This window comes from Heteronotia binoei, chromosome 17, assembly GCF_032191835.1.
Source record: "Heteronotia binoei isolate CCM8104 ecotype False Entrance Well chromosome 17, APGP_CSIRO_Hbin_v1, whole genome shotgun sequence".
Lineage (NCBI taxonomy): Eukaryota > Metazoa > Chordata > Lepidosauria > Squamata > Gekkonidae > Heteronotia > Heteronotia binoei.
Window position 1 is genome coordinate 10,226,276 of NC_083239.1, and position 20,172 is coordinate 10,246,447.

Sequence of the window (20,172 nt, forward strand, 5' to 3'; positions counted from 1 at the left end):
GTCAACACTCAGTCACAGAAACCTGCGGGGTATTCTTGGATCTGTCCCACACATTTGCCTATCTGACAAGGTTGTTGTGAGAAGAATGATGTAACTAACCCCTTGGAGTCCCAACTGGGGAGAAAGGCAGAGTACAAATGAAGGTATTTAAGCCTTCAGCGTAATACGTTTTGATCAAGTCTCTCTCACGCATGCGGTATTTCTTGAAGGGGGGAAAAATGGGTGAACCTTTAAAATGTAAACAATTTTCAATCAACTTTTTTAAAAATAGCAAGAGCCCACCAATAACAGGGAAGCTAGAAGGACTAAGGATCTTGATAACTTACCACAGGCTTGGGAATTAAGGTACTTGTATCTATTTATAGTATATAAACCAGCAGCTAGCCATTTTTTTGCAGCAAAATTACGAATAGATCGTTTTTAATTTAAATCGTTCAGTCAAGTCTCTGGTGTGTTCTGCTACAGAAGAGTTCTTACCAACAATGCAAAAAACAGTTGTGGAAAACAGTTTACCCTATAAAAAATTGCATCTTTCTAAGCTGTGTGGAAAAACAGCAAGTCCACAGCTCCACTCAGAGGAAGCCTAACTCCTAAATGATTCTGATGTTCGAGGAAGGCAAGCCACTGTGGAGAAAAAAATGATCTTGGGAGTACAATAATTTGCTTACAGAGTAATAGGGGAGCATAATGTCAGTTCTTCGTGTTTACATCTTCATCCTTCAGGGCAAATTTTCTTCTTAAAACTTCTGCTATCAGAACCGCGGGATCTTCCTCTTTCAGTAAAGTTCTGTTCCTATATGGAGGACAGAAGAGGAAAGGGGTTGAAAAGCAATATGGACAACACATCCTTCAAGATTCCCAAGCCAGTTACTATTTTGTTGAATACAATTCTAAGAAAAATATTTCTAAGCAAGTTAGATCCCCCCCCCCCCCAAAAAAAACCCCCTGGATTTCCTGATGGTGATGAAATCCACTCCAAATCTCTCTACAGCACTGAGGATCTCAGAAACTGCACAAAGAACAAAGGCAGCTGAAACAAAACAAAACAGACCATTTCATTTATTTATTTATTCAATGGCACCTCAAGTTCACGGCAGATCTAACCACAAAAGAATTCTAGCTATACAGCTAGACTAGTATGAAAGCAGAAGACAACTAGCTCTCTTGGAGAATGCCACAGCATCTCAAGCCTCCCCAAATGGTATTCTGTTGGCCAAGCCAGCTAGGGTATTGTCATTTTCACATTCTTTTGCAAATCCCAAAGCCTGTTTGGCAGAAGGCGAGCCCAGGAAGCAAATGGCATGCAGGAACTTTGCTTGGCCTCTTCTGCCAGTCTTGTCAACTGATTAAAATTTATGTGCAAGTGCTACATCACGCCCCCTGAGGCACTTTGCAGATTTCCATTCACAAGCCTCCTAGAGAGATGGGACCCATGAGTGAAACCTCCCCCCCCCCCACACACACACTGGTCAGTGCTACTGGAATTCCCAGCATTGTCCTTCCATCAGCACACCTGCATACAATCCAGCCCTTCCACTAAAACATACAGCAGTTAGGATTAATTCCCCTGGGCTTTCAAGTTAATTTTCAACTCCAAAACCCATGGTTCTATGGAGTTTCATCTTCCTCTTCTGTATTTAAAGGCACCGTTTTGGCTAAAAGGCACTGGGGTAAGATAGACCCCATTCAACTGGATGGGAGGAAATTAAACGTGGCATACTGGGGGTGGGGAAGAGGTAGGTATGACCTTAACACTGGGGAAAATTATGAGTTTTGAAACAATGCACCAGTTAAAGAGGTGTAAAATTATTTACAATTTTCTTCCATCCAGAAATGTTTAGCTGAAAGAAGAAGTGCATGAATCTACATGTCTCCACAATTGGGAATGTTACAAGTACGTCTGCATGTGTAGGAATACCCATGAACTGTAAATAACTGTCAATAAAAATTACCTATTTTTTTTCATTGAATTGGTATCAATATTAGAAGAAGAAGAAGATATTGGATTTATATCCCGCCCTCCACTCCGAAGAGTCTCAGAGCGGCTCACAATCTCCTTTACCTTCCTCCCCCACAACAGTCACCTGTGAGGTGGGTGGGGCTGGAGAGGGCTCTCACAGCAGCTGCCCTTTCAAGGACAGAGTCTCAGAGTGGCTCACAATCTCCTTTCCCTTACTCCCCCACAACAGACACCCTGTGAGGTAGATGAAGATATTGGATTTATATCCCGCCCTCCACTCCAAAGAGTCTCAGAGTGGCTCACAATCTCCTTTACCTTCCTCCCCCACAACAGTCACCCTGTGAGGTGGGTGGGGCTGGAGAGGGCTCTCACAGCAGCTGCCCTTTCAAGGACAGAGTCTCAGAGTGGCTCACAATCTCCTTTACCTTCCTCCCCCACAACAGACACCCTGTGAGGTGGGTGGGGCTAGAGAGGGCTCTCACAGCAGCTGCCCTTTCAAGGACAACCTCTGCCAGAGCTATGGCTGACCCAAGGCCATGCCAGCAGCTGCAAGTGGAGGAGTGGGGAATCAAACCCGGTTCTCCCAGATAAGAGTCCGCACACTTAACCACTACACCAAACTGGCTCTCCACACCAAACTGGCTCTATTAAATGCACCTCTTACTATAGTTATGATTTAGCAGGGGTAATGTTTTGGTCTAATACGCTAAATGATCATTTAGTCATTAGTATTGCCCGTTTTAAGGAAATGGAAGTACCAGTCCATGCCCAAAATTCATGGATTTTGGACATGGCAACTGTGCAAGTACTAGGAACGTAAATCATGAAATGATTAACACTGAGGAATGGATTTGTTTTCTATCCATATATTGCAGCCAATATTTAAATGTTTTCTAGTGCCTGGAAAAGGCTCACCTGTAGATTCCAAGATTATCTGTCCCTAAGAATGTTCTTTTTCCAGTGGTGGCCTTAATCATCTGAGTACAAGACAGATACCAGAGCAGGTAAATACTAATTTTGTACTTTGAAAAATCAGTAGCAGAGCTTTGTAAGAATCTGCATATGGACTAGATAGACTATGAACATGTTAATGTTTAGAAGAAGAAGAAGATATTGGATTTATATCCCGCCCTCCACTCCGAAGAGTCTCAGAGCGGCTCACAATCTCCTTTCCCTTCCTCCCCCAAAACAGACACCCTGTGAGGTAGATGAAGATATTGGATTTATATCCCGCCCTCCACTCCGAAGAGTCTCAGAGCGGCTCACAATCTCCTTTATCTTCCTCCCCCACAACAGACACCCTGTGAGGTAGAAGAAGATATTGGATTTATATCCCGCCCTCCACTCCGAAGAGTCTCAGAGCGGCTCACAATCTCCTTTCCCTTCCTCCCCCTCAACAGACACCCTGTGAGGTAGATGAAGATATTGGATTTATATCCCGCCCTCCACTCCGAAGAGTCTCAGAGCGGCTCACAATCTCCTTTCCCTTCCTCCCCCTCAACAGACACCCTGTGAGGTAGATGAAGATATTGGATTTATATCCCACTCTCCACTCCAAAGGGTCTCAGAGCAGCTCACAATCTCCTTTACCTTCCTCTCCCACAACAGACACCCTGTGAGGTGGGTGGGGCTAGAGAGGGCTCTCACAGCAGCTGCCCTTTCAAGGACAACCTCTGCCAGAGCTATGGCTGACCCAAGGCCATGCCAGCAGCTGCAAGTGGAGGAGTGGGGAATCAAACCCGGTTCTCCCAGATAAGAGTCCGCACACTTAACCACTACACCAAACTGGCTCTCCACACCAAACTGGCTCTATTAAATGCACCTCTTACTATAGTTATGATTTAGCAGGGGTAATGTTTTGGTCTAATACGCTAAATGATCATTTAGTCATTAGTATTGCCCGTTTTAAGGAAATGGAAGTACCAGTCCATGCCCAAAATTCATGGATTTTGGACATGGCAACTGTGCAAGTACTAGGAACGTAAATCATGAAATGATTAACACTGAGGAATGGATTTGTTTTCTATCCATATATTGCAGCCAATATTTAAATGTTTTCTAGTGCCTGGAAAAGGCTCACCTGTAGATTCCAAGATTATCTGTCCCTAAGAATGTTCTTTTTCCAGTGGTGGCCTTAATCATCTGAGTACAAGACAGATACCAGAGCAGGTAAATACTAATTTTGTACTTTGAAAAATCAGTAGCAGAGCTTTGTAAGAATCTGCATATGGACTAGATAGACTATGAACATGTTAATGTTTAGAAGAAGAAGAAGATATTGGATTTATATCCCGCCCTCCACTCCGAAGAGTCTCAGAGCGGCTCACAATCTCCTTTCCCTTCCTCCCCCAAAACAGACACCCTGTGAGGTAGATGAAGATATTGGATTTATATCCCGCCCTCCACTCCGAAGAGTCTCAGAGCGGCTCACAATCTCCTTTATCTTCCTCCCCCACAACAGACACCCTGTGAGGTAGAAGAAGATATTGGATTTATATCCCGCCCTCCACTCCGAAGAGTCTCAGAGCGGCTCACAATCTCCTTTCCCTTCCTCCCCCTCAACAGACACCCTGTGAGGTAGATGAAGATATTGGATTTATATCCCGCCCTCCACTCCGAAGAGTCTCAGAGCGGCTCACAATCTCCTTTCCCTTCCTCCCCCTCAACAGACACCCTGTGAGGTAGATGAAGATATTGGATTTATATCCCACTCTCCACTCCAAAGGGTCTCAGAGCAGCTCACAATCTCCTTTACCTTCCTCTCCCACAACAGACACCCTGTGAGGTGGGTGGGGCTGGAGAGGGCTCTCCCAGAAGCTGCCCTTTCAAGGACAGAGTCTCAGAGCGGCTCACAATCTCCTTTCCCTTCCTCCCCCACAACAGACACCCTGTGAGGTAGATGAAGATACTGGATTTATATCCTGCCCTCCACTCCGAAGAGTCTCAGAGCGGCTCACAGTCTCCTTTACCTTCCTCCCCCACAACAGACACCCTGTGAGGCAGATGAAGATATTGGATTTATATCCCGCCCTCCACTCCAAAGAGTCTCAGAGCGGCTCACAATCTCCTTTCCCTTCCTCCCCCACAACAGACACCCTGTGAGGTGGGTGGGAGAGGGCTCTCACAGCAGCTGCCCTTTCAAGGACAACCTCTGCCAGAGCTATGGCTGACCCAAGGCCATTCCAGCAGGTGCAAGTGGAGGAGTGGGGAATAAAACCCGGTTCTCCCAGATAAGAGTCCGCACACTTAACCACTACACCAAACTGGCTCCCAACTGGTTTAACTTAACCACTACACCAAACTGGTTTAAATGATAACATTTTGGATACTTTAAAACTAGTTGCTTTACTGAACAAATTTTTACATCACTCATACTCATGGAAAAGGTTTTGTTTGGGGAAATAAAACCATCAAATTGCTTTTGGTCCAGAACTCTGGTTTCTCTCTACAAATAAGGCCACAGGGATCTGGAGCATGTCTAGATTTGAATTTTAGATTTCTAGGTTTCTTTACATCTGTTACAGCTGCTGTTTTCACATGTTGTCTTCCCCTTGAGACTGAAATAATTGCGTTTACCAATTAAATGTGAAAGGGGGAAAGGGAAATCCCCCAGGATCAAACACAAAACAGGCTCTACTAAAAACGGTATGAACATTTCTCCTGCTAAGCCTCCTATGTATTGGCAGCTGCTACCCAGGATAAAGTAGACACTGATAACTCAAACTACAAAATCTCCGAAACACCATTTGTCAGTTCCTTTCTGTTCCATAGGTTATGCCAAGGCCTGTCTTACTGCCCCAATCTCAACTGACATATAAGATGTTTGCTTTGAATCAAAGAGGTATGGAGCAGAAAATCACCTCCAAGCAAAATGCCTTCCTATTGTGCTTTAATTTGCAGTAGTCTCCTTTCTAGAGTTCAGAAACTGAAGTTGTCTAATAGACTTGTGATCCCTTTAGAGACCATATATCTAGGGACTAGGCTACATGCACAGAGGAGAAATGGGATTGAGCACATCGGTATTGCCTTGCTTACACCTCAACATATAGGCTGCCCATCCACACAATGGCAAATGTGGATATAACACCTATACATGAACAAACTCTGCATCTGAGATACCTCCTCCTGATTAAAAATATTCAAAAACATTTTTACAAGTCACAGGGATGCAGATACGCAGTGAAATGTCCAAGTGCCATACATTCAGGCAAGCATGCTTGGCTGTGACAAGTATGTGCTGAGCGCCTTTTATGCATGATGTCCCTAGGAATAGCACCTGCATACTATTCACTCCTGAGATCATGTTCTTGCATTCTGTGTTAGTTTATCAAAGATTTCAGGTTTTCACGGCTGGTAACATCATTAGGGTTTGTAGAATTTTTCGGAATTCCACAGAACAATCAGCACAGTCAACAACCATCTTCCTTATCTTCACACCCCTTCCAACCCACCCAGCAATTAACACAGAACAATGGTCACATTCAACAGCCAGTTTCCTTATCACTACCCTTCCAGGAAGCCCCACCAAACAATGGGCACATCCACAAACCAATTGCCCTTTCACCACACCCCCTCCAGCCTAGAAATAGCAGCTCTCCAGCAGCCCCGGCCTCACTCAATGCACAGCAGCCAAGAAGGTCTGAGCGCCTGCTCCGGCTGCAACGCCACTGAGGATGTTCTCCGCAGCTGAGAACGAAACGTCTGGAAGGAAAACTTTCTCCAGTAGAACACGGCACTTGAGCCCGAAAGATTCTACAAACCCTAATGTGTTAGTTTAGTCTGGAATAACAACCCTCCAATACAATGGCATAAAAACCATAGTAATTCATAACCGGGCACACTTTTCCCTTCCTCCTGACACCATCTCCTTTCCATCCACCAACAAACCTATCTTTTATCTGCCTCCCATCTTCAACTATATCTGTTATTTATTATATTTATGCCCAGCCTTTCTCCACAATGCGGACCCATATCTGCTTACAACATTGTCTTCCATTTTATCTTTACAACCGCTCTGTGAGGCAGGCCGGGCTGAGGGTGGCGCAGGGTCACCCAACAAGCTTCCACAACAGAGCGGGGATTCAAAGCTGAGTATTCTAGGTCCTGGTATGAAACTCTTAACTGGTACACCACATTGGCTTGCATGAGATGGCTGCTGTTGAAGAGTGGCAAATAGCCAGGCATCGGTGAATCATGAAAATGGCAGGGTAGCAAGTTGCCCAGTAGTTTTTCTCAAACCTTGCCCCAGTGAGTCTTCCCTAAAAGGCCAAAACAGCCCTGGAAATAGTGCTTCTCCTCCCCCTGCATTGTGGTTGCCCAGCAATAGTCACAGAGGGCATTTGTCTTAAAGTTACAGGTGCTGCTTCTATAATATGTGTGTGTGTGCACGCACTTCCAGGTCATCCCTCTGGTGCTTTAAAAAAAAAAAAAGATTTCAGATTTTTCTGCAACCCTGGGGCTTGTCTCAGGTTTGTACAAAGATCTATTTTGTCTGAATAATAATAATAATAATAATATTTTTTATTTATATCCCGCCCTCCCCGCCGAGGCAGGCTCAAGGCGGCTCACAGACATGGAGAGTGCCATGAATTACAATAAATACATTATATGATAAAATACATTGAATAAATAGATTAATTAATTAAAACCACAACAAATAAGGTGCTATAATACAGAACGACATATATCAGATGGCTAGATGTCATTTCAGGATTCAATCTTGTAGGCCATTTGAAAAAGGGATAGTTTTACATGCCCTGTGGAACTGATTATAGTCCCGCAGGGCTCGAACCTCGGCTGGTAGTTGATTCCACCAATGGGGGGCCGTTACTGAGAAGGCCTGCTCTTGAGTTGTTTTCAGTTTGGCCTCCCTTGGTCCAGGGATTTTTAAGAGATTTTGGGAGCTAGATCTCAGTGCTCTCAGTGATCTCAGTGTTTATGGCTCCAACCTATCTACAGATTTGGCCATATTGCGAATAAACAAAAAAATCACATGCCATAAAAAGTACATGAGAACACCCCACCTCTTTCATTCCATTGAGCCGGGTGTTTCACATGGATTCTGAATCTGTGAATCCAGCACCTGTCAATCAAATGATGCATAACACCGTGACAGAGGAAATGCCACAGCTCAAGGGCAGAGCCTGCACTTACATACAGAAAGTCTACAGTTCAAATTCCACAATACCTCAAGCAGCAAGGCTTGTGGAAGACCTTTCTCTGCCTGAGATTTTGGAATGCCAATACCAGTCAGACTAGACAATACTGAGCTGAATATACTGGTGCTCTAAGACAGCTTCCTATGTTCCCATATTTCTTCCCACCCAAAGCTGCTTCACAACCACCCTTCGATGCACTGTTTCTACACAATCAGCACATATCCAAAATGTATCCAATGTACAATATCAGACCTTCCTTGCTTGTGTCCAGAATTGGCTATGAAAAAACAATTATATCATGATCCTGTCATTGTGAAAAGTTGCAAAAATAAACTAAGCTGTGGCTACTTGCTGCAATGACCATGTTTTGCATGCATTTCATACAAAAGTAGCATTCCCATACAAATGAAGGAGGCTGGACTGCAAATGTTTGATTGGATATTTCAGGAATTACTGGGGGGACCCTTATTTTTAATCAGCACACTGTGTGCCCAATCTATTGATACAGATGGCAATATGAAAGCCCCCTTGTGCATCCATTGCTAACTGTTATGCCATCCTCACAGATATGGGAGTGGGTTGTCTTTAGCATTCAGTCCAAGGCAGATCTGCATTCCTCTGATATGACTCATATTGTCATAGTCAAACGACTAAGTTCCCCATCACACAGGAGCCAGATTTGGATTGGGACCACAGCACAGAGTGTGAGAGAAGCAGTTTCAGATTGTCTTCCCAGCACGCCAGTTTTCCCAGACCAAAAAGATTCTCAGGAGGTGTGTTATTTGCTCCATTGAGTTATCCTCATACATTTTTGTTTAAGAAGAACTGTTTGTTATACCCCGCCTTTCACTACCCAAAGGAGTCTCAGAGCAGCTTACAATCGCCTTCCCTTCCTCTCCCCACAATAAACACCCTGTGAGGTAGGCAGGGCTGAGAAAGCTCTTTTGAGATCTGCTCTTGAGAGAACAGCTCTGAGAGAACTGTGACTGACCCAAGGTCACCCAGCTGGCTTCATGTGGCGAAGTGAGAGATCAAGCCCGGTTCTCCAAAATAGAGCCTGCTGCTCTGAACCACTACACCATACTGACTCTCACCACTGAGAGCAAACTTGTGAAAGCAGACCATGATTCATTGAGGCCCATAGTCTACCTTTTGCTCATCTCTTGCTTGGAACAGTTCTGCACATTACTTGCTTGGAATAATTTCTGAATTTCCTGTTATAAAAATGGCAGAATTCTGCTTGATGATGCCCTGAATCAGAGATTCCTATATTTTACTCTAAGGTCCCAACACTTCTGTAAATATACTTGACAATTTATTATTTATTTACAGAATCTATATCCTGCCTTTCAGCCCAGTCAGCGCCATCACAATGTATACACAGCTCTCTTCCCACTCAAGATAAAGCTGTTAACAAGACACCCTCTGATCTCTCCTCTGCCAGCCTTAACACTGCCTCAGATCCTTTGCAGAAAAAGGTGGGATAAAAATGTTTTAAAATAAAACGACTGCTTTGCAAAAGGGGTAAAATGCTCCTGAAAGCCTTGCTTATAACACTATCACTATAATCCCACTCTTCTAAGCCATGGGTTTTAGAAGGGTGTACTTGGTGTACTCCGCTGTAAAGTTTCGTCTCAACTGCATAAAGGAATTTTGTCGGAGCCACATATGAATTCTGCAAAACTTGTAACGTGCACATTGTCTAGTGAAGGCGTGACCTCCTCCTGGAAGAAGGATACTAGGTGTTTGCTATAAAGGAGAGAGCAAAATGTTTTAAAAAAAGAAATCAGGGCATTTATTTCCTCTCTTCCTTCCTTTGGGGAGGGATGGTGGCTCAGTGGTAGAGCATCTGCTTGGGAAGCAGAAGGTCCCAGGTTCAATCCCTGTCATCTCCAACTAAAAAGGGTCCAGGCAAATAGGTGTGAAAACCTCAGCTTGAGACCCTGGAGAGCCGCTGCCAGTCTGAGAAGACAATACTGACTTTAATGGACCGAGGGTCTGATGCAGTAGAAGGCAGCTTCATATGTAGGAGGAACGGTGGCTCAGTGATAGAGCATCTGCTTGGGAAGCAGAAGGTCCCAGGTTCAATCCCTGGCATCTCCAAAAAGGGGTCCAGGCAAATAGGCGTGAAAAACCTCAGCTTGAGACCCTGGAGAGCCGCTGCCAGTCTGAGAAGACAATACTGACTTTGATGGACCAAGGGTCTGATTCAGTAGAAGGCAGCTTCATATGTAGGAGGGATGGTGGCTCAGTGGTAGAGCATCTGCTTGGGAAGCAGAAGGTCCCAGGTTCAATCCCCGGCATCTCCAAAAAAGGGTCTAGGCAAGTAGGTGTGAAAAACCTCAGCTTGAGACCCTGGAGAGCCGCTGCCAGTCTGAGAAGACAATACTGACTTTGATGGACCAAGGGTCTGATTCAGTAGAAGGCAGCTTCATATGTAGGAGGGATGGTGGCTCAGTGGTAGAGCATCTGCTTGGGAAGCAGAAGGTCCCAGGTTCAATCCCCGGCATCTCCAAAAAAGGGTCTAGGCAAGTAGGTGTGAAAAACCTCAGCTTGAGACCCTGGAGAGCCGCTGCCAGTCTGAGAAGACAATACTGACTTTGATGGACCAAGGAGGGTCTGATTCAGTAGAAGGCAGCTTCATATGTTCATATGTTATGTTCATTAAGCAACTCAAAGCAATTTATGAAGGATTCCCAGAAAGTCTTCCATCCAGGTAAGGATCATACCCACGCTTGCATCTGCAAGGCTGCTATACTGTGTAATTCCCCAGCCAACCTGAGGGAAACATTTCCTGTCTACTAGCAGGCCTGCAATCCCAACAGCCCTGTCGGTGGTGGTGGTGGTTTGACACATTACACAGGATGCAAGATACAATTTTTACAGAATTCATTGCCACAAAATATGGTGATTATGGGTGCTGACTTTAAATGGAAAGTAGACAAACCCACGGAGGATGGGTCTAACAGGCTTATGACTGAAAAGAATCACTAGATCCAATGCCCCTTAATACTAATTCCTGCAGGGGAAAATAGCAGTCTTGTCAGTGTCATTCCCCTGATGTGGGTTTCCATGAAATCAACCATTCTGGGAAAATGCTGGACTGTGCAGACCTCTGGTCTTATCCAGAAAGACTCCTTTCATGCACTTACACTTAGTTTCATAGTCCTACCCCCAGCACATGGATACTTCAACAGTCAGAATCTCGTTTCTACGAAGGTTCTCTCTGAAAAGCTCGCTTATCCAGAGGAATAACTATTATGCTGCACAAAGCATGACCCATATTTGCTGGTACAGCTGCAATGCAGACTGTTTTGGACGGAACAGATCACGGCTGCCCAGTTTCCCCAATGTTTTAGCAGGTCCGAGTCAAGTTAGTAAAATACAATTACAGACTGGTAAGGTCTCAGCTAATATTTGCTATATAAAAATGTTAATAAAATGTTGTGAAATTTCCCTTTCTTTAAACAAGTGTCTAAAAGATGATTTTTGGAAAACTGGACTGGAATAACTTTGAAATCAGCATGGTGCACCCTTATGTAAAGAGTCCCATTTCTGTGAAGGGAATCCAGTTCTGGCCACCAACAACACTAAAGAGGTCTGAAGGATTCTGCCTTCTGCATAAAATTTAGTATAAAGACTGACAGTGTGTTGGGGGAGGGGGGGAACAAATGCAACTGATGCATACACTGGCAATATAAAATTACAACATAAATGTAATATAGATTTTAATTCAATATTATTATAGTATCATAGCTGCTTTCTGCCAAGCATGACAGTTCTCTAATTCAGCTGTATGTTAAATTTATAAGCAATATTGCAATGGTTTAAATTATCCTCTTAATGAAGAGTACTTCCAGAAAAGCACTGGCAAGAATGTCGGAAATCCTTGGCAAATATCCCCATCTCACTAACACAGCTACATGTTATAAAACTATGGAGTCTTTGTGTCTAGAAGTCAAGAGAACTCTCGACGACTCTAGCTGATTAAAGCCCAGAATTTGACATTTATGCATAGAACAATGCTCAATGGATCTTTTGGTTCTAACAGGCAATGCACGAAATGAACAGGGCATCTGGAGGTAACAGGATGGAGACAGACAGCCAAAGCTGGGGCAGCATCTCTGACGTTTTGTTTTGTTTTTAACCATTCTACATCTGCTCAGCTGCCAAAATGATGACTCAAAGTGTTTGTTTATAGAACAATGCTTTAGGCTCCCCCAGGCCACACACACACACACACCACCTTTCTTCTTGCTTGCAAATAGCCACTAGCCCAATCACCCTAACCATCAAAGAACTGCTTCCAAATGAACAGACAGAAATGCTTTACAAAATCAATTCTTTCTTTTAGGCTCACAAATGGCTGTGATAGGCAAGTGTAGGCAAGCAAGCTAAAGAAAACCTCTGCTATTTAGCAGATTTTGTAGACTTAGTCCCCAAATTGTATGGGGCAGGCTTTGAAAAACATGTCTTGTGAGAACTGTAGCAATGCAGCCAAAGCACTCTGGAACGAAAAATCTTCATCAGATCTCTAAAGACCATGTTGCACCTTCAAAGCAAGCAGTCAGGAAAAGAACCCAAGACATTTAGGGAGGGAAGAAAAAAGAAACTTACAAATCTTTGTTCTGCTTCATCCTATGAATGTCTTTAAGAATGCCCATCATGTCTGCAAAACTGCTGGCCTTTGACAGAGACACAGAATCTTCATCGTCGGAATCCTTTGGGTCTGCTTTACAACATTCAGAGGTTGCAGAACAAAGCAGGGAAACAGATGGAAGTTCTGGACTTTCTAATTCTGCCTCCTCCTCCGTTATATCACTAATGACAAAGGAAGTTGTAGATTGGAATGAGGATCCAAAACAAGGTAAGGGAGAAGATACATTTGAACTTCCTGGAGATAACAAATCTGGCGTTAATGAAGAGGAAGCTGAAAAAAAGAGAACAATACACATGGATGTAAACCTAGTGCCAAACCAGAGTTTTTGTTTATTTACATTCTGTGCAGCAGAACACATGCCAAACTCTGGTCTTGACCAACTCCTGGAGGGAGGGAACTCCTCCCCAGGGGGTTGAAACCCCCAATTATAGATCCACCACCTGCCCCTTAAAATGCTGACGGGCAGCCCCTGGGTGACTGCATTGAAGATCAGGGAAGAGGGGATTTAAGAAGAAGAAGAAGAAGAAGATATTGGATTTATATCCCGCCCTCCACTCCGAAGAGTCTCAGAGCGGCTCACAATCTCCTTTCCCTTCCTCCCCCACAACAGACACCCTGTGAGGTAGATGAAGATATTGGATTTATATCCCGCCCTCCACTCCGAAGAGTCTCAGAGCGGCTCACAATCTCCTTTCCCTTCCTCCCCCACAACAGACACCCTGTGAGGTAGATGAAGATATTGGATTTATATCCCGCCCTCCACTCTGAAGAGTCTCAGAGCGGCTCACAATCTCCTTTCCCTTCCTCCCCCACAACAGACACCCTGTGAGGTAGATGAAGATATTGGATTTATATCCCGCCCTCCACTCCGAGGAGTCTCAGAGCGGCTCACAATCTCCTTTACCTTCCTCCCCCACAACAGACACCCTGTGAGGTAGATGAAGATATTGGATTTATATCCCGCCCTCCACTCCGAAGAGTCCCAGAGCGGCTCACAATCTCCTTTACCTTCCTCCCCCACAACAGACACCCTGTGAGGTAGATGAAGATATTGGATTTATATCCCGCCCTCCACTCCGAAGAGTCTCAGAGCGGCTCACAATCTCCTTTACCTTCCTCCCCCACAACAGACACCCTGTGAGGTAGATGAAGATATTGGATTTATATCCCGCCCTCCACTCCGAAGAGTCTCAGAGCGGCTCACAATCTCCTTTCCCTTCCTCCCCCACAACAGACACCCTGTGAGGTAGATGAAGATATTGGATTTATATCCCGCCCTCCACTCCGAAGAGTCTCAGAGCGGCTCACAATCTCCTTTCCCTTCCTCCCCCACAACAGACACCCTGTGAGGTAGATGAAGATATTGGATTTATATCCCGCCCTCCACTCCGAAGAGTCTCAGAGCGGCTCACAATCTCCTTTCCCTTCCTCCCCCACAACAGACACCCTGTGAGGTGGGTGGGGCTGGAGAGGGCTCTCACAGCAGCTGCTGTCTTTTTTCCCCATGACTGTCACAATTTCACACATCTCTGGAAAAAGTGAAATTATTCCTTGGGGCCCTCGTGGGGGAAGGAATATTGCAGCAACAGATCAGTGCTGGTCATTCTTTAATAGCATTCCAGGGCAGTAGAATCATACACAGAAGGAAGCCTAACGGGTGGGAGTACTTCCTTTAGGTAAACAAGAGTTTCTTTCTCCAGACCATTAGTTTTAACAAACTTTCTAGTAGAAAATCAAATTCCAATGCAGACAGTAGTGATTAGATTTAGGGAACAGAGACTGTCCACTGCTAATACAGATTCTTGTAATGTGATCTAAACTCAGACCAATTCCATCCAGTAAACATCTATTAGGCACTGAAGAGAACAATGGGCTGGATCTAAATTTTCGTCAATGGAATGGACAATGTCCTGCTTTTTCCCTTTCCCCACCGTTGCCCATTGAGCTCCACAAAACGATGCTCCTAGGACAGGAAACCTGTGGAATGATATGAGGGAGGTTTGCAGCAGGAAGATGGAATTAGTGGAGATTTACAATTTAGTGTGGATCCAACTCAATCATGCAATCAGTACCCCACCTGGCAGTGGCCAGAGGGAAGCACAACCGCATTAACAGTGCAATCCAATGCTGAGTTACTGAAGTCTGAGACGCTCTAAATCAATTGGCAACAGTGCTCTCTCTCTACTCTGTGCATAATTTTTATAAACTTCTTGGAGAGCCAGTTTGGTGTAGTGGTTAAGTGTGTGGACTCTTATCTGGGAGAACCGGGTTTGATTCCCCACTCCTCCGCTTGCACCTGCTGGCATGGCCTTGGGTCAGCCATAGCTCTGGCAGGGGTTGTCCTTGAAAGGGCAGCTGCTGAGAGCGCTCTCCAGCCCCACCCACCTCACAGAGTGTCTGTTGTGGGGGAGGGAGATAAAGGAGATTGTGAGCCGCTCTGAGACTCTTCGGAGTGGAGGGCGGGATATAAATCCAATATCTTCATCCACCTCACAGGGTGTCTGTTGTGGGGGAGGAAGGTAAAGGAGATTGTGAGCCGCTCTGAGACTCTTCGGAGTGGAGGGCGGGATATAAATCCAATATCTTCATCCACCTCACAGGGTGTCTGTTGTGGGGGAGGAAGGTAAAGGAGATTGTGAGCCGCTCTGAGACTCTTCGGAGTGGAGGGCGGGATATAAATCCAATATCTTCATCTACCTCACAGGGTGTCTGTTGTGGGGGAGGAAGGTAAAGGAGATTGTGAGCCGCTCTTTGGAGTGGAGGGCGGGATATAAATCCAATATCTTCATCTACCTCACAGGGTGTCTGTTGTGGGGGAGGAAGGTAAAGGAGATTGTGAGCCGCTCTGAGACTCTTCGGAGTGGAGGGCGGGATATAAATCCAATATCTTCATCCACCTCACAGGGTGTCTGTTGTGGGGGAGGAAGGTAAAGGAGATTGTGAGCCACTCTGAGACTCTTCGGAGTGGAGGGCGGGATATAAATCCAATATCTTCATCCACCTCACAGGGTGTCTGTTGTGGGGGAGGAAGGTAAAGGAGATTGTGAGCCGCTCTGAGACTCTTCGGAGTGGAGGGCGGGATATAAATCCAATATCTTCATCTACCTCACAGGGTGTCTGTTGTGGGGGAGGAAGGTAAAGGAGATTGTGAGCCGCTCTGAGACTCTTCGGAGTGGAGGGCGGGATATAAATCCAATATCTCCATCTACCTCACAGGGTGTCTGTTGTGGGGGAGGAAGGTAAAGGAGATTGTGAGCCGCTCTGAGACTCTTCAGAGTGGAGGGCGGGATATAAATCCAATATCTTCATCCACCTCACAGGGTGTCTGCTGCGGGGGAGGAAGGTAAAGAAGATTGTGAGCCGCTCTGAGACTCTTCGGAGTGGAGGGCGGGATATAAATCCAATATCATCATCTTCTTACCTCAGGCATCTTTTTTTCTAGACTGAAATGTCCCAGACTCTTCAGCCTTTCTTCATAGGAAAGGTGCCCCAACCCCGCAATCACCTTGATTGCCCCCCTAGTACTGTTTGTAGCTCTGCAATGTCCTTTCTGAGATACAGTGACTGGAGTTGCCTGCAGCACTGCAAATTAGGCTGCACGAGATCATAGATAATTCAGGCTCCTTTCCATTTTGGACACGAGGTGTCAAGGCTGACACCATGGCTTGATTTGTCCATCTTACCACCAGGGCCTCGTGTTACTGTGCCGGAGTTTTCTGGATAAGCCTCCATACTATAGCAGATATCTTCTATGCAAGCTGTAGGGAGCTTATTAGATCAACAATCTCCCATTAAGTTTCCTAAGAACTCTTGGGTTTATGCCACCAGGACCTGGAAGGCTTTACAACCATGCTATCCACTCAGAGCAAGGAGGCTTTAGGAAAGGGCAAAATACAACCAGTCACTCCCCAGCTTTTTACCACCTAGCCCTACAAAGCACCACGGGCCCCAACTAAATGCCTGTATCCAGCTCTTTTAGCCAGTTTGGTGTAGTGGTTAAGTGTGTGGACTCTTATCTGGGAGAACCGGGTTTGATTCCCCAGTCCTCCACTTGCACCTGCTGGCATGGCCTTGGGTCAGCCATAGCCCTGGCAGAGGTTGTCCTTGAAAGGGCAGCTGCTGTAAGAGCTCTCTTAGCCCCACCCACCTCACAGGGTGTCTGTTGTGGGGGAGGAAGGTAAAGGAGATTGTGAACCACTCTGAGACTCTTCGGAGTGGAGGGCGGGATATAAATCCAATATCTTCTTCTTCTTCTTCTTCTTCTTTAACGGCTGCCTTTGAGTCAACTGACAGAAAGCGACTCCGGCTGAAATTGGCAGGTATAAATATCGACAAGCGCTTGTTGTTTTTGTTACAGGAACTTCGCACCAACATCTTCCCTAAGATAAAGACAGGCACCGGAGTTTCCCTAACTCTGTAAATCCCGAATTAACAGAGGGGTAAAACAGGGGTGTGTTTTGGCTCTACGGCTTTTAAATTTATATTTAAATGACACTGTTATGAGATTATCAGAATGGTATGGTTCTGGTCTCTCTCACACACATATGCCTTAAAAAGATGCTACATAAGTTAGGTAACTTCTACAAAAAAGAGGTCTTAACTATGTTAAGACTAAAGTGATGGCCTTGTCAGCGTGTGAGTCCTCCGTCCACAGCATGAATGCAGCATGGAGCAGCAGGTGGATCTACAGTGACAGCATCTGACAGGTCAGGTCAGATCAACCTTGGAAGAGAGCCGGTTCAGGCTGGACTGTACCCAGGGGAAAGCACCTGCTGGAGTCAGCAATTGTGTGGACTACCGTGATTGGCTGAGCTGTGTATATATGGACTACAGTGCCGGACAGTATTTCTCTCTGATGAGAGTGGGTTCCTGGCGTAGCACTTTCTCACTCAGTTTCATATATGTTATTCACCGCACCAAGTTGTTTTGCATATAGTTGTAAATACACTACTTTTATACTAGGCGCTGGTGTGAGGCTCAATTTCTTTCCTAGCGTCAACCTGGTGGCAGTTCTCTGTTTTGCACTCTGCACATGAACCACTGACAGGCCTTTCGTAAAAGGCCTCATAAATTTAAATGGGCCACGGATGGCTTTGAAACAGACAAAAACACCTTTAAATATCTTGGGGGTAAGCTTTAGTGAAACCCCTATCTTGGAGGGCTCATTTGGTGATTACCTGATATACAGTTTTAAAAACCACAGATGCTAGTCTGAAATTTTCCAGCAAGGGAGGGAAGTTTCTTCCTTTCAGTATTTTTACATTTATATATGTATAAGTGTGTATGTGTGTGCACCTTGTCTTGGTGCGTCTTGGTGATTTACACCTACTAGGGGCCTGGAGGATATGCAGGGAGATGGCCGATTCCTGGAATTCCAAGGAGGTCTCCCATCCAATATTTGCCAGAGTCAACCCTGCTTAGCTTTGGAGATCTGATGAGATCGGGCTTGCCAGAACTATCCAAGTTAGGGAGGCAGGTTTCTTGATTAACCCAGCTCTGAAACTATACCAGAGTAAGGCGGTCCCACAGCTTCTGTACTGAGCAGAGGTTTGGGGCTGGAATGATCACCTGATTACAAGCCTGGAATCCATCCAGATATCTTTTAAAAGAACATTTTAATCATGTCCAGAGGCACCCCAACGGCTCTGATGAGAGCAGACCTTGGATCACCTTCAGTCAGGGCCTGTGTATGTGCTGTTGTGCTTAGATTCCAGGAAAAGCAAAGAAATGGCCTTACCAGCCTACTCGGCAGGCGTCTTGCAATGATGCAGAAAGATGCTTCCTGTTTAGCTTGCTACTACAATATTCTCCATTTCTACTCCATATCTGATGATATCCAGGGCACCCCTACGGCTGATACTAAAATTCAGGCTGAATGTTCAGGTATGAACATATGAACATATGAAGCTGCCTTATACTGAATCAGACCCTGGGTCCATCAAAGTCAGTATTGTCTTCTCAGACGGGCAGCGGCTCTCCAGGGTCTCAAGCAGAGGTTTTTCACACCTATTTGCCTGGACCCTTTTTAGTTGGAGATGCCAGGGATTGAACCTGGGACCTTCTGCTTCCCAAGCAGATGCTCTACCACTGAGCCACCATCCCTCCTACATATGAAGCTGCCTTATACTGAATCAGACCCCGGGTCCATCAAAGTCAGTATTATCTTCTCAGACGGGCAGTGGCTCTCCAGGGTCTCAAGCAGAGGTTTTTCACACCTATTTGCCTGGACCCTTTTTTGGAGATGCCAGGGATTGACCCTGGGACCTTCTGCTTCCCAAGCAGATGCTCTACCACTGAGCCACCGTCCCTCCCCAATGATGATGACGCAGATAGACAATCTAGGGTTCTAAATTTTCTCCCTAATTTAAACTGATTAAAAGGGACCATAGAGCCTCCTATCTGTCTAGCATTACCCTTTACAATGTCATAATAGCCTTTAACATCTATTTCGTTCCAGACCATCCAATGGCACCGTTTGCTAGTCACTCCCAGAAACTGATTGCTTCTCATTTATGTATTTACAGAGCTCTGGTTCTAGAGGATCTGTCTCATTATATTCTGTCTTGTCCCTTTTACGCGTAGCCTAGAACAAAATGTTTGACACCACTCTTGAAGGGCTTAAACTTTTCCTCAGAAGCCAAGAAGCTTGTTTTTCTTCTCTTGGATACTGATTCATTTGTTTCATGTAGAGCTTTGGCAACCAAGAAAATGCAGGCTAAAGTTGTATATGGAGGGTGAAAAGTGTTTTTACTTGATAAGCACTTTCAGGTATGGTTATATTAACAATGTTATTTATGAGTCATAAATAACTTTATGTTCTTTGTAACTGGCTACTAAACTGCTCACCCTTAGTTCCTGATAATTATGAACAAATTAAATAGTAACAGCCCCATTACTGATCCTTATGCGATCCCACTGCTTCTTTCCTCCCATTGCAAGAATTATTAATTTATTCTTTCCTGTTTTTTTTTAATCTCTAAGAGGAGCCATCCTCTTATCCCACTGGCTGATTAGCTTAGTCGGATGTCTTTGGTTATCTACTTTGTCAAAAGCCTTTTGAAAGTCCGAGTACATTGCTTGCCAAGTTACCTTACCAACATACTAGTTCATTCTCACAGTGAACTCCAAAAGGTTGATGAGGCAGAACTTCCCTTTGCAGAAGCCACAGAAATTTTCTCCCAGCAGGCTTTGTTTCTCTCTGTGCCTAATAATTCCCATCTTTTAGTACATTTTCTACTCTTTGCCTCAGACATATGTTAGGCTAATTGACCTGTAATTTCATGGCTCCCCTCTGGACCCTTTAAAACTTGTGTAACAATTGCTACTCTCCAGTCTTCTGGTACAGTGGCTTATTTTAGTTATAAGTTATATATACAGGCTAATAAATCAACAAT

The 20,172-nt window shown here is 45.0% G+C and overlaps 1 protein-coding gene across 2 annotated transcripts in view; it reads right to left on the reverse strand.

The window, feature by feature from the left end:
• Positions 1-296: 296 nt before the first annotated feature.
• Positions 297-20,172, reverse strand: part of MTFR1L (mitochondrial fission regulator 1 like) — a 39,523-nt gene continuing 19,647 nt past the window's right edge. For both annotated transcript variants that reach the window (XM_060258636.1, XM_060258635.1), the window contains 2 exons: positions 12,736-13,048; positions 297-793 (listed from right to left, as the gene is read on the reverse strand). In XM_060258636.1, the coding sequence (XP_060114619.1) occupies positions 691-793; positions 12,736-13,048 (416 nt within the window). In that variant the 3' untranslated portion in view covers positions 297-690. The remainder of the gene's footprint in view (positions 794-12,735; positions 13,049-20,172) is intronic.